General features: G+C 44.7%; 1 protein-coding gene across 17 annotated transcripts in view; it reads left to right on the top strand.

Moving 5' to 3' along the window:
- FBRSL1 (fibrosin like 1) overlaps window positions 1–15,313 on the top strand; it is a 563,615-nt gene that overhangs the window by 243,491 nt on the left and 304,811 nt on the right. For all 17 annotated transcript variants that reach the window (XM_068157346.1, XM_068157360.1, XM_068157355.1 and 14 more), the window contains exon 3: window positions 9,813–9,914. In XM_068157346.1, coding sequence (XP_068013447.1) covers window positions 9,813–9,914 — 102 coding nt within the window. The remainder of the gene's footprint in view (window positions 1–9,812; window positions 9,915–15,313) is intronic.

The raw sequence follows: 15,313 nt of genomic DNA, 5'->3' as shown, positions 1-15,313 counted from the left end.
AGCTGTCAATTCTGATTGCCTCCTACATGGTGTTTAAAAGCACTGTGTAAACTCAGCCTAATTTAGTCTGTTGGCTGCAGCTGAACACAGCTCTCTCCTTGCTAAATGGATGCTTAGTCAATCGTATCTCCATCCTTCTCAGAGTTACTTCCCTTACAGTAATCCTTTCGATATGGTCAGCTGCACTGGTGTTGGTAACACTTGATGCATCTGTTGTAAGAGTCCTGAACTGATCTTGGTGTGTCCTTTTCTTTCCCATCAACAAAACTGTGCAAAACCAACTTTTCATTTGGTGCCTATTGGCTGGCATTTTATAACCTAAAGTCACAGGTCTGAATCACCTTAATGTGAAACTTGATGCTGCAAATCTTATTTAGTAACTTGCTCAGAGGCTTTCAGCTCCCTCATGGAGTATTTATTGGATGCTATCCCTTTAGACCTGTCGCTAAATTAAAGTGTAGTTAGAGGCATCCTATTCTGGCTGAGTGTTACAGCGGATGCAGTAATTATTAGGTGCTGCCTTTTAGTTGATGGTGACTGTCCTTTGTCCAGCTATGGTTTCATTATCATTTATCTTTGCAGGCTGCTTCACATACAGCCTGGTGACTGAAGAGTCTTTTTAGTGTGTGTGTGCTTGCAGGTGCCTTCATTTATTTATCAGCACAGACTGAGATGCCTCAGTAGCTTTACTTGATTTCTCAGCATTTTCTTTATGGAAGGAGCAAGCAGAGTCCTGACTTCTTTCTCTGGCAATTGCTATAGTCTGCCTTTGCAGCAGGACCTGATAAGTCATCACTTGTAGTGGGCACTGTTTTGTTATGTGTTTGTGCTGTAGCCCATGAATCACAAAATTACATGTCACCTCTTTGTCAACTTGCCTGTATCCCCAGACAGCCCCGAGGGCCTGGAGATACTGCCTGTGTCCCCTGTTGTAGAAGGCAGATTTTAGCTAAATTGGTTAGGAATGCTATTTACCCTTCACCAGGCAAAGTCTCCCTCCTGCACACATGCTAGCGAGCTGTAACCTAAGCAGGTCTACACTGACACAGTTTATCACTGACGTATGTCAAACCCAGATTTTCCCAGCTGTCTACTACCATCTGCCAAGTACTGCTGGGGGCATGCAGAGTGCAGTTTGCTGTGCAGGCCTGATGGCAGCTGTAAAATTGAGCAGTTTTGCCTGCTTAAGCACCAGCTCTTTTCCAAAATAAGCATTAGCTCTCGCGTCGCAGCGAGCTTCCCGCTCCGGAGAGCGCAGGCCGGCGCGGGGAAGCGGTGCCGGCCCTGCGCCGCAGCCGAGGCCACCTGCCAGCAGGGAAGCTGTGAAAAATCTTTGCGGCGGTTCCAGTGCATTAGTTGAGCTGCAGAAATGCCAACCCTCGGGCTGCTTATGGCCTCTCAGCGCCCAGCGCTAATCAAAAAGGCTTCTCCAGCCTCCAAGGGCACTGGCCCACTCTTTTGGCCACATGTCTCAGAACTGGTGAGATCAAACGTGGCTTTTCTCGCTGGTTAGGTATTCAGAAGGGCAAAACAAGTCAGCAGGTATTCAGCAGAGCCTGCATGGCCACTGCAGAGAGCTTGAGGCTGCCCTGTGCCTCTGTGATCCCAGCATGGGAAGGAAGGCCTTTGCAGCACTAGTGGTACATGCAGCAGTGTAGAGAGAGATGAGAGCCCAGACCTGGAAAAGTGACTCCCGGAGAGCTGAAGCAAATGTGCTCAGTTTTCACTTGATTCTAAAGAGTGGAAGATGACCCTCATGTCTACCAGTGAGCACCAAAATGCAAGGGTGGGTTTTTAATGAGTGGTTAACATTGCTCAAGTACCTGAGAAACTGACTTGGAATATTTTGATTTTTCAGTAATCATCTTTTTATTGCAGTAAGTTGTTGTACTTGCCTGCCTGCAGCAGCTGGCTCTGATGGCTCCTAAGCACAGAAATCCTTTGCTAACATTAATTCAACCTCTCCGCATCCCAGAAAGAGGTAAAAATTAACCAACACGTTCCAGACTTCTCAGCTGCAGTGCGGGTTAAGTAATTGAGAGAGAGGAAATGAATAAGCCAGGATTAGAAACAAGAAGTCTGTATACCATGAAATGTAAGCTTCAGGAATCCATAGAACTTTCTGAATTTGAAGTGGGCTTGATTTTTTTGTTTACAATAAAAAATGGGGGGGGGGGGGAGCTACTTTCCTTCTGTATCATAACACTGCTGTTTTCATCACAGTAAGTAAAAGTGGACATGTCACATTTAAAATGAGTTATAGCTGAGAGCTGATCACAACATCCACAGCAGCACCACCCAATTAGAAAAACTGCTCTGATCTGACCTGATGGGACTGCCATTTGTTAAAATGAGTCCCTGCTTCAATCATAAAATCCTCAGACCATAACATTACTTTCTACACCATAGGTCCTTATTTAGAGGGGGGTGGGGGTGGGGGTGGAATGATTGCACCCTTAATTCAAAGGGAACGTTTCCCTCTGAGCCAGAACGCAATAAAATGTATCAAAAAAACTGTGGAAAAGGGCAAGCAAAGAAAATCAAATTGCGGCATGTGAAACGATTTAAGGAGGGACCTGGGGAATACATAATCTCCAAACTGCCAAGTTAGAGCAAGTATAAAATATACAAACAAGCCTGATATTTTTCCCAGTTGATCTCATTATGAGGTATGCTTGGGATAGATAAATTTTGTTAGAATGTGTTAAGGCTGGATTTTCAAGGAAACAAGTCAGAAGTAATGTGTTTAGCTGATTCCACCTTGTTTTGATACATGGCTCTTTTCAGGTTTAAAGAAGTACATATTTAAAGCAAAATGGTTTGTTTTGTTTTGAGCATTAAAACCAGAGGCAACTGGGTGCCTTCCCCCCCCCCCCCTTCCTTTCTGGAAAACAGACATTTATAATTTCAGTGTGGTCTTTAATCATTGCAGTAGAGCTCTGTGCAGTATGTTTCCCTGCCACTTACTGTTGCCTGCTTAAAATACACTGAACTAGCCTTGAGTGCAATCCCTTAACAGACTGCTTGGTCCACAAGTAGTACTTTTTCCAAGCCTCCAATATATTTTAATTAAATTGTCCATTTGTATGTATTAAGACAGTTTACTGTCTCCTGCTGCAGAAAGCTGCTACTGCTGATAGTCTACCAATAGAAACACAAGCTTAGCTAGGAGTCGATGCTAAAATGCAGGCATATGTTAGCAAAAATGTCTGCCCAAAATATTGTTTAGGCATCACTTCCACCTTTGGGAAGGGGACAGGCCATGCAATTAGTTCTGGTATGTTTTTGAAACAGTTGCTCTTGGTTCTTGTAGCTGTGGGAAATCATAATCTTTGTGAGTATGAAATGTATCTGCAGAAAATTTTTCTTCCTTAGATTGACCCTAGAGAAACAGTCGAAAAAGGATCCTTTGGCAGAGCAGATGATAAAGTCATTACACACTGATGAGACGTAAAGTGGCGTTCAGCAGCATTACTTTAGATAGATGAGCATGTTAAGGTGGATTCATCCCTGTCTCTGGTGATTTCAAAGCTTGTACCTAAACTCTGGGACTTGGATGCCTCTCAGCTGTACCCTCTTATCTCCAAGTAGCTTCTGACAAAATAGATTTGCCTTGAAGTCAGGAAAATCCTTAATCTGAAGGTTGTTTTTGCTGTGTCCTTTCTCTCAGGAAAAATGAACGCTCGTTTTCCAGAACTCTATCAAGAAATTAAACTTTTTTTTGCTTGAGAAGTTAACATGTTCCTGATAGGAGGCAACTTGGCTCAGTGCTGCGTGGAGCCCTTTGCCCATGCTGATCTGGAAGGGATTCTTTTTCTTTCATGGGACCATTCACTGCTCCGAAGTCTAGCACAATGTAGGTTGTGCTGGCACCTGTCCAGTGTTGGAGGTGAGAGAATCAGTGGATTAACAGACCTATCTGAGCCACCAGCACAGGCATCTCTGAAATGAATATTTTAATTATGCCTCTCCCTAAGGGCACTGCTTTCATTTTTTGCCTTCAGAACAGCAAGGAGGGAAGTTGTTGGAAATTTCTTTTCCCACCACGTGTGTTTGCAAGACCTGTGTTGTAAAAAAACCCAGACACAAACCCAAGCAACAGCAAGATGCTTAAAATCAGACTGCTGTGACTTTAAGAGCAAGGGGGTGTGGGGGGGAAACTGTTAAGGAAGGAAAATAAAAATCCCACAGCCTGTTGTAGCAGCTGTAGCTTCAGATCGTGTGGAAAATGAAGGCAGATGATTCAATTTGGCCTGTGCCCCGAATACATTTCCAAATGCTTCTGTGTGTGCGCAAGATAATGAACAAATATATTGAGATGGCACAAGATCAGTCCGAGTTTGCCGCTGCGCAAGCCGTGGAGCTCCCAGTAGGAGTGCACTAGCTGCGCTGGGTTAATGGGGGTGAGGGTCGGCAAGCCCAGCACCTTTCAGAACAACTTAAGAAAAGAATTTGTCTCCTTTCGCCCCAGGCTCCCCATGGCACTCAAAGGGAGCTTGTGATAAATCGAAGTGTATTTATTAATAATGAGCAGGGGCAGTGTGCCCGTGATTTGAAAATAGGTATGCCAAATAAAAATGTGCTTTCCTCTGACATCAGAAGAGCTTAAGTAAATGGAGAGCAGGCTGATCTATTATGATTAAAAAATGGGGGCTGAGAGCCAGCATAGTGGTGATGAAAAAGCCCATTTAGGGAAGGAAGACCTGTTCTGCCCATTCATATATTCCTCCACCCCCACCCCATAAGAAGAAATAGGGAGGAGGAAGTTGGGTGGGAGAGATGAAAAGGCAGCAGCAGCAGTGCAGGATAGCAGAACTGAACTTTAATGAGAGCTAGAGTTATTACCAGGATGAGTTATGATATTTAATCATGCTACATGATGTCCAACAGCGCAAGGTTCATAATTCTTGGCTCTGAATGTGGCTTGGGACTGTCCGCGAGCACCTGCAGCATGCAAATTGATCATGGCCTTACAAACCTTCTGTACCTTGCCCTTGGCTGCTGGCTGCCAAGCCAACCCGATCTGCAGCACTGGCCCGCTCCCACAGAGCTGGGAACAGTGTCTTTCATGCTCTCAAACACAAACTGGCAGTGCCTGGTAAAAACTGGACTGGAGCTATTGCAGATAGCCAGTATTGCCTACCACCAGCTTTTCTCTGCCAGTTGTGCTGGTGTCAGGTGTGGCACTCCTCTTGTGGGATGCTGTGTTGGTCTGGGTTTTAGGCAGTCTTGGGGTTAATTAATGCTTTTGGAGAATTCTTTTAACCTCTGTGATGAGGTAGGCTCTATTTGAGTAAAACTTCTGCACCTATGTAATGTTTCAGTGAATACATACTGACATGAGCATAGGATTTGGATGAGGACAGGATTTGGTCTTTGGAAGAACATAAATTGCCAAGTAACTTCAGTTGTCCACTTGTGCCTTTTTATCTTGTTCTAGCATGGCTGTCCTGAAGTGACACAGTAGTTAACCTATCTTTAAGAAAGAATTCCCTTCCACCTCCAAATCCTCAGGAGAGGAGGCCAGGCAGCACCATTCCAAGACTCTTTCTTGCTGGGCTTTGGGTATAGAGATGGTTTGGTTTGTTGGAGTCTTTCTCCATCTCAGATGAGTCCTAAAGTATTTTGGGCAGACCTAAAGGCAATGCTATCAAACGTGTTCAAAGTTGGCCTTCGTGTGCTTCTACCTGCTGTTTGCTGAGCTGCTGTTTCAGCTCTGTTACGCTGACTGGATGGAAAACACCGTCTGGCAGGGGCTGGCAAGGGGCCTTTGCTGCCTCCAAGCAGAAAATAGCAGTGGGCTGTGCATGCTCTCTGTCAGACAGGCCAAGTCAACAGGCTGTAGAGGGGACTTCTTCCTAAACGTTGCTTGATTGTGGTTTTACTGCTTTTCTGTAACAGTAGCGGGGCAGCTTTATCCAAGTGGAAAAGCAGCTTCTCTTCAACAGCCTTCTCCTTCTCACGGTGAGTTACTTGGATGGGTTAATTTGCTCCACCTGAGGTGCTTAATAACGGTGGCTGGTGTCGCTGCAATGTCTGTGTAAGGATATGGCACTGTACAAGAGGAGGTGGAGTGTTTTGCCTGTGAATTGGGGAAATGGACATAAACTACAGCACAGCAGGTTCCACCTCAACATGGGGGGGGAACTTCTTCACTGTGGGTCACAGAGCACTGGAACAGTCTACCCAGGGAGGTTGTGGAGTCTCCTTCTCTGGAGACTTTGGAGACCCATCTGGGTGTGTTCCTGTGCTGGATTCTAATGGTCCTGCTGTGGCAGGGGAGTTGGACTCAATGACCTTGAGAGGTCCCTTCCAACCCCTGTGGAGGAGTTGCTTGTTTGGGTCTGTGCTGGTGCTGAGGTGGCCATGGTGATGCTGGGCTGGGCATGGGCCTGAGGCCTACCTCACCTCTGGCCTTCACAAACGCTACAGAAGCAATAACCAAAGGGAGAGGAACAGGGTTGTTTGGGTGTTTATTATAGTAAAGCTCAGTCAAAGAACATGGAGCTGTTTAGTCTTGAGAAGACTCATCAATGTGTATAAATACCTGAGGGGTGGGTGTCAAGAGGAGGGGGCCAAGCTCTTTTTGGTGGTGCACGGTAATAAGACAAGAAACAACAGGTTCAAACTAGAACACAGAAGATTTCACCTCAACATAAGGAGAAACTTTTTTCCAGTGAGGGTGTCAGAGCACTGGAACAGGCTGCCCAGGGGGTTGTGGAGTCTCCTCTGGAGACTTTCAAAACCCACCTGGATGCATTCCTGTATGGGCTACCCTAGGTGATCCTGCTTTAGCATGGGGGTTGGACCTGATGATCTCTTCAGGTCCCTTCCAACCTTTGATATATATACTGTGATACTGTGAATTTCTGCAACTCAAGCAAAACACCCAGAGAAAATCGCTAGAAATCAAGCAGCCAAGCCAGAAGCAACTTTGGGAAAGAAGCTTTTCACCGGGTTGCTAATGCCCAGGTCTGCAGAGAGTGCCTGTGAAACCAATGCATCCATTTAGTGGAACAACTTGTCCTCCTAGTTGGGTCCTGCATGTGGCTCATTAGGGTAATTACTGCTGAATTAAGGCAGCTTGGCTGAGCGCTGGGGCTGCGGGTGTGCGGGCTCCCCTGCTGGCAGGCAGCAGGTGTAAATGAACAAGATCTGTCAAAAAGGCTGATGACCCTCTTAATTCACAGCAGCAAACTGGGGACAGAGATAGTGCAGCAAGTTTAATAATTGATATTTACTTGGAAAGGTTAATGGCAGCAGTGATGCTTCTAATTTGCCTGCCCGTGCAAGACCTTGTCAGGTCAAATTGTCTCAATTTGTTACCGTGGGTGTAGGTGTAGTTTGCCTTTAATGAAATTTGGAGCAAAGAAACAGGTGGTATTGGGAGCAGACTGTAATTCAAGAAAACAGCAAAAGGTTGGAGTCTGGTAATAGGTGGGGTGAGTCTGTGCTAACTTTAAACAGCTGGCATTTGAGGCCTTTTGAGTAATTCTGGTGAACATTTGCACTTAGGAAGGTGAAAGGATTTGGAATGGTGTAATTTGTTTTTCCTTTAATTTGCAGCTGTCTAGGAGCTGTATAGGTCAAAAGTGCAATAATTTTGACAGGCTTTGATGTGTGGGAGCGCTAGGGTTATGGATCAGAAACCAGAAAGCTGCAGAATTCAATGGGTATTTCTCTGCTGTATTTAGGGAAATTGTAACTCTGTCCTGTAGTAGTTAAATGGTTCCTATTTCAGGGAGAAACAAAGCACCTGCTGTGTCTGGAAGCTTTGAAATTGGTGGGTTGGATACTTTACACCCAGGAGTTTCAGAAGAGCTGGCTGATGACTGGGCACCATTCTAGGAAGATCTAGATGATGGAAGAAAGTTGGTGTGCCAGTGTTTTTGAAAAGGCTGTAATTAATGGGCTGCTACCATTTGTCCTGTTGGTTTGGCATCAATCCTAGGCAAGATGATGAGATAGCTGAATCACAGCTGTTTAATAAAGACCTAAAATAGAGTTAAGTCAGTCAATGACAATTTTTTTTTAATGTACTTAGGAAAAAAATTTTATCAAATTTACCTAATTATGTGTGAGGATTAACATTTTGATGGATAATAGCACAGTATTGGTGTAGTATAGTTAGAGTTCTGTGCTTGACGCTCTTGGCTTTTCTGTTACGAGAACAGAAATTCCTCAACATGAGGAATTTCAAGTGGATTATTTCCTGCCTTTATACCTGATGCTGGTAGTTGTGAATGCAGGCTCACTGCTGGTTGGAAATCGTTCTAGCAGATTCCAGCAGGGATTACCTCTGATTGCTGTGCTGTTTGAACATTTTTGACATGGGAGCAAAGATGAAAAATCAGTCCTCATAAGTTTGCAAATGGGCAACACTTTTGAAACGTGGTTTACAGTGGATGAGTCAGGACAATGATGCTGAGAGCTGTGGTTGTGTGACTAGGTGGCTGTGAGTATATTTGTGTTTCTAACACCTCAATGTGGTTGAGTCTAGCAGTCTTATCTTCAGGAAGAAAGCATACTGATGAGGTGTAAAGTGGCAGAAAGGCATGCAGAGTTGAGCACTTAAATCGGAAATGCGCTCTTGCTTGAGCATGATTCTTCCTTCATCTCCTACTATACAGGCCTCTACAGGGCTGTTTACTCCAGACTGGATGAGTACTGAAGCTCATTCTCCATATAGTATCCTGAATATTGTGTTAAAATATTAATGGACTGTGGGGCACCTAGCTGGCAGTGATGTCAACATCCATGGGAGTGCAGTGATCCGTGTGCTCCCCAGGCTTCGCTTGCAGCGCCTGCGTTGTGGCAGCATTCCCGCTGAGCGTGGTTTCCTGTGCTGCACTACTAGGGCTGCTTGAACCTACTGGGGTTATATCAGAGCACCATGAGCAAAGCCTGCTAGGTACTGAGACTGCACTGAAATAGGACAGAAAGGAGCAAGGGGATTTTATTGCCATTAAAAGTACCAATTTGTACAAGCCGACATTTTAAATAGTGCAATTTAAATAGAACCAAACTGATACGAATAGAACCTATTAATAAATTAAACACTTCTTTCCACCCAATATTTCACAAGGGAATTAGCAGAATAATTTGTTAGTAAATGAACCCAGGAATGAAGCTGTGAATGACACATCTATCCTTCTCCTCCCCCTGTAACACTCTTTGCAGATGAGAGCAAAAAGTTGCTGGGATTTCAAACACTGGTGCCTCTCACTTATGGACAAACACAGCTTCAAGTGAAGGAGGAAGGATCAGTTAGTAGTTAGAGAGCCACCCTTGGCTGTAAGAGTTAATCATGCTCTGCTTCATGTTTTCTTCATTGTCCCTTGTGGTATTTAAGCACATGGCCGCTGGGCCAGTACTGACCTCTCAGGGTGGTCCTGAAGGTGGCACTGAGACACATCTCCATACTAGGAACTGGACACCTGGCCACTGGGTCAGTCGTAGGCAGCAAGTGGCAGTACTGAAATACCAGCATCACAGTTGAGATCTACAGGTACTAAAGAGTGAAGGATATTTGTCTTCTTCTCTCTCATGTCAGGCTCTAGGACTTTTGTACAGCCATGCCTACTTCCAGGAGTGCTGAAAGCACCATTTCTCTCTCATGTTAGAGAAGAGCAATATGAAGACAGGCGATGAAGCACAACTTCAGAGAAGCACTGTGCGTTCAAAAGCATCCTCTCCACCCTCTGTGGTCCTAGGAGCGAAACATTGACTAAACCACTGCTGTCAACCTCGGGAACAGGTGGCAGAGCAGTGCTTGAAAATCTCCTTTCTCCCCCTTCTTCTTCTCTCTCTAGATGAAGGTCCCGACAAGCAGAAGTGGCAGAAATAGCGAGGAAGACAGCATCAGGGAGGCCACAAGCTCTCAGCGGAGCAGCTCAAGGGACCGTCTCAGTGATGTAAGTACCATTGAGGAGAAAGCATCGCTTCATTGCCGCAATTCCCGCTGCTGACATGGCTTTTCATAAATCTTGCTGAACAAATGTTGGCGTCCAGAGGTCACTGTGTAATAACTTTTTTTTTATGTCATGATTGAGTGTTATGGCTTAAGTGGTTGAGCTGCCTTACAAACACTATAATCATGGTGCAAATAATATGATAAGCGGAAGATCGGAGATGGGAAAACAAAATGGAATTGTTATTCCTTGGGGATAAATGGCTTGATGCTTTGTTTTGTTGTCTCACAGAAGTTGTGTTGAAAAGCTTTTTGCAGTGTCTTTGGGTTTAGCTGCTGAATATAATCACGTAGTTTGGGTGCAAAGTCAGTTCATTTAATTTTATGCTTCCTGCCTCCGAGATACGAAAGAGTTTTGGGGGAAAGCTGTCTTTCTCGTAGGAAATTTGATGATACGTTGAGTGAAATGTTATGATAAAACAAAAAGCAAACGGTGCCTTAGTGTGTAAACACACAAATGGGCTTTTGAGTCACCAAGAAATCAATGGCAGTGCTGGGATAATTTTATATGAAGGCTTTTTTGTGTTAGCAATTAGCATTTCGCCTTCATTAAAACATGATTTTTTACTAATTAGGACCTTTCCCGTTAGGAGAGATTTAAATGAAGAACAATAATCAAATGCTGGCACGAGCATGTCTGAAATATTAAATTTGCCATTTCAGTGGCAAGCCACAGAAATCCCAAAGCGAGTGGTTTTCATGTTGAGTTCTATTAATGTAAAATATGCTTCATAACTAAAACCTGTCACAGAAAACAGCTCACACCAGCTAAATTCAATTGGACAGTTAATTTAGCTTTAAAATTGAAAACACTACCTCCGCTTCAGGATGCAAAAGGAAGGGGGGGGGGGGGGAAGCCTTTGATAAGTGTAATGTATTTGCTATTAAGGCTTTCAGAGCCCATTCTACAGGAGGAGAAGGGAGAAAAAGGGGGGAAAATGGCTCCCACAAATGTGTTTAAAAGCTGAAAGTATTTATTAAAAATGTCAGCAGAAAAGTGCTTTTGGCAGATTAAAGCGGGATTCAGCTTGACAGCTCTGACAGGGAAATGTGACGAGGGAAAATTCTCTCTACATGTTTGGAGTGTGAATGGGGCGCTGTAAACAGCCAACGCAGTGGGAGGAAGAGAAGAAACAACGTGGCCTGTGATCCACTTCCAGGAACCAGAACCCACACACTGGTGTGGGGACAGGCGGCGAGGGGGGGCCCTCCGGACAAATCCCCTTGCTGCGGGGCGCCTCTGGCTGTGTTATTAGTCAATAATGATCATCATTTTTCGTACACACGCATTCGTGCAATTCTCTCCTCCCCCTCCCCTTGGCCACTCTTGACAGGTATGTGAGCAGGGGCGCCTGGCAGCATTGCTGTGCCATGACATGGGGCCTCGGGAGAGAAATAACGTATTCAGACGTAGCGATTAGCTAAGGTCAAAGCGTTAAGTGGGCTTGGAGACTTTTCTTGTTAAGCCGAGGCACTGCCAGGTTTTTTTTCTCCTCCTTTCCCTTTGCCCCCAGTGTTGCAGGCTGAGGCTGCAGGAATTGAGTCTGAGTGCCTAATTCCTGCAGAATCTTCAAAGCTAATTTAGCAGCCAGTGAGATTCAGCAGGGAAGAGGCGCTCTGTTATTTTTTTATTTATTTTTTGAAGTCAGCAGGGACATTTGGGCAGTGCCTGAAGGCTGGGGCATACTTTAGAGCTTTAGTGAAGCTGTTCTCATGACCTGGCAACCCATTGCAAATGAGTATTTTTCAGATTAGTAATTAAACAATTTGAAAAGGAAGGTTCATGAATCACGGAATGCTCTGCGTTCATTATTTGACGAGTGCAATTTAGCTTTAATTATGTATAACGTTTCCTCGTGTACCGGTAAATGTTCTGTAGTCTGTTTAGTGACTCTCAGAAAGTCTTGGAAGGCCCCATGGGTGCAGTTGGGTGGTTTTCCCCATTTGTGTGCAAAGGAATAAGGCACCAGACTTTGTCTTTTTGTGCAGAGGGAGCAGGGAAAGGGAGAGAAGACGACAACACCTTCTTGAGTGTTGATTCCTACAGACTGTTCTGTCCAGCCGTGCCTAGTCCCTGTATGGCTCTGAAGCTATGCTTTCCAGCACACTGTTTAAATAGGGGCTGTGCAGCTGAACTGATGCAGCCTCTTACATGTGGCCCTGAGAATTGAAGAGCTACAGGGCAGCAGGGATGTAAAGGGAAGGCAGGGACATTTTTCCCTCGTGGTTAGTAGTTAAAAATCGAGTCTCTAGCACACGACTGTGCTGGGGTGGCCGTCTGGCCTGACAGACGCTGTGTGGCAGGAGGCACCTGGGCTGTTTCTTGCTCTCCCTCAAGTAGCTCTCCTGCTGTTTTCTTGGTGCATTTGGCCTTCAGCATTGTTTTTTGTGCTGCCTTTCCCTCCCATCTCTTTGCCCATTAACTTGGGTGAACAATGGAGTAAATGAGGTGGGAGGCGGCAGGTTTGGCTGCTGTAGGGCAGCACACAGCAGGTGTGGTGGGAAATATGTGCATGGAAGTGTGGGCTGTAGCATTCAGTGCTGCCACCTTAGGAGCACTGGAGTCCTCCCTCAGGCCTCATTGTCGGTCTCCATTTAGAAGGCACTATTATGAACAGCTTAGCTCCTCTGTGTGATTTGTTTCTTGAGGTGACTTGTTCAATAGGGTGCCAGCAAGTTGTTCTTTATTTACATTAAGGCATGTCATTAGTCTCTAATGGACCATGAAGTCAAGAGGTGGCCTGGTCTGTCATGAAATAATTGCACTCTAAAGAAAACTGAAGCAAGTGATTGATTATGTCTTGCACACACACGCACAACCATCGGTCCATCCACAACAAAACCCAGAATGTTTTTCTGCTTCTTTGCCACAGTGAAAGTTCTGTGGGTAGAGTGCTACAACTTCATAGCAGGATGGCAGTTGTCTGTCTTGTATAGTTCTTCTTTCCAGACATTACACTGAGCACCATTTATTATGGGTCACTGGGGGGAAAAAAAACGCTTATTATGATTTAGTAAAGTCATCTCTGGATGCAGAGGGTTGATTTGTTGAGGCTTGTCTCTTCATCCAGATGATGAAACTTCAGAGCAGAATAACAAGAGTGTTAGCTTAGGTTTGCAGAGCAGGTAGCATGGTGTGAGGAAGAGGGGATGGGAATTTGCTACCGTTCCCAGTGTTAATGTAGAATTTCCTTAAAGCCTACTCCTAAAGCTGACATCCCTATTACACAGTAGTCTCAGGCCTTGTACAACCAACACAGAGTCAACAGCCTTTTTTTCCAAATGGGATTTTCCCCTGCTCTCTTTCATAGTGAGGTAATTGGAAGTTGCCAGAGAATTAAGAGCCAGATAAGCCATATTGCTATTTTGTTGTGTTGACCCAAGTAAAAGTTGGAAGGCTTGGGCATTTTGTTTTGGTTTTCCCCCATGTTCCATAATTGTCCTAATCTTTTCTGATGTCCTGAACGGTCCGAAAATCCGCACAGAGCCTTGTATAATGGCTTGGGGAAAAAAAAGGGTTTTATCTTTTTCTTGACCCATCAGCTTAAGAACTGCCTGCTTTTTAATGGATTTTCTCCCTCACTAAATTGAATGGATCGTCCCTCATTATCATTTAAATAGAAGCCTCACTCCCTGTGAACATGGAAAATTTGAATGTGGTAGTAGAGCTGTGATAATTTGAAATATTCGGAAGGTGGGGGCAGAGAGGGGGAGCAGGCGGCAGAGTGCAGAATTGCTGAATGTAATTGTCATGGATTCTCAATTTTGTTGCCACAAGATGGGAAAATAGACTAATAATTGTCTTCCAACCCTAGTAGAATAGTTGCCCTAGTTAGCTGAAGCTAACACTCTAATTGTCATGGGGGCACAGAGATGAATGAGGATGTATGCAGGGCACAGCCAGGGCTAAATTGAGTGATATACTAAGGCAAAGAGCAAATTGGCAATTATTGGCCCAGCTGAAAAGGTTGGCAGGTGTGCTGCTTTCTCACGAGCCCTTAGGGGGAAATTGGAAATATAAAATATCGACCATAAATACTCTCTGATTAGGAAATATGTTGCAAGAGGTGCTGGCCACTTAAGAGTCAAAACTCTCCTTTTCAAGGGATTCGCTTCAGCTGTGCATAAAGCCACCACGCACCGCTACTGAGTTCTTCAGAGCTTTTTCTTCTCGTCCTCCATCCCCAAGACTACCTGTTCTAATTTTTCATCATCCTATCCTCATATGTTTGTTTTTCTTTAAGCATAATACAGGAAAAGCAATCTTTTAGGAAACGCAGAGATTTTCCTCTCCCAAAATATTCTTTGATAAGTGTTTAGCATATCGTATAGACTAGATATAAAATTCTCTGCTAGATGAATACGAAATAACTTCTGTGATTTCTAATTCAAACAGTTCACTGTGATCTGCTTTTCTTTGTGTGCCATCACAGGCACTGTCTCCCCCTTTCCTCCTCCTTTCTGTGCCACGCTTTCCCTCCTGGGGCAAAGGGATTAAAGCAGCAGTGGGGTACAAAGCTGCAGGTCCGTTACATGTGCCTCAGGCTGAAGTACCTTGCCAGAAGCATGATCAAATGAGCCTCTGAAGTGAGAATTGGACCACAGACACACCACAGGTCTATTTTTATCTACTTTGCAAACTTTGGCAGGTGTTGGATGTCTGGTGTTGGCACCAGGTGGGGCAGCGGTGGGACAGCAGAGCTTGGCATGTCTCAGACTAGGTACACCTCGGTGCGGTAGGGATGTTTTTAGAAGGCCTGGGATAGCAACATGTGGACTGCAAACTCTTTGTGGCATCTGCTGTCCATTGTTCCCAGCATATAACACAGTAGAATCCGATTCCCAGAGAGGAGTAAGAGCATCACAGAGTTTAGTGAAATAAAGGTTGCAACAAGACAGTTTTCTGTGACTCTTGGGAAACTGGTTTGAGTCGACATGCTTGGATTATGAAACCCTTTGAGTCACCACCTTCTGGAGGCAAAACTTCTTGTCACTTTGGCATGCCATCTACTTTTATTTTTGTGTTCCTCAAAATAACAAATGCTTCCATGAAAACTGCTGCAGCAGAAGTTAAGAGCAAAGTTGTAATGACTGACTTTCTTCCCATTTATGCTCCCCTGAAGCTTCAAGTAAGTCTGGAGAAGTTTTAGCAAGGTTGGCTGAGGGAGGATGATGGTTTGAATGGGAGCAGCACTTGTGCATGTTTCATGTGCTTCAGAAATGTGAGGTCTTTTCATGTTGTTCCTGGCTTGATATATCTGGTGCATTTGTCCTGGCCAGCAGCCTCTTTTCCTTCTGCTGCTTTATGGCCATCAGCTGTAGGAAACTAAGTGTCTTGGTACA

The sequence above is a fragment of the Melanerpes formicivorus genome, unplaced genomic scaffold, assembly GCF_026170545.1.
Source record: "Melanerpes formicivorus ecotype bairdi unplaced genomic scaffold, bMelFor1.0.p_v2 SCAF_36, whole genome shotgun sequence".
NCBI lineage: Eukaryota > Metazoa > Chordata > Aves > Piciformes > Picidae > Melanerpes > Melanerpes formicivorus.
The sequence above is the reverse complement of the archived record's forward strand: the minus strand, read 5'-3'. Positions and strand labels throughout refer to the sequence as shown.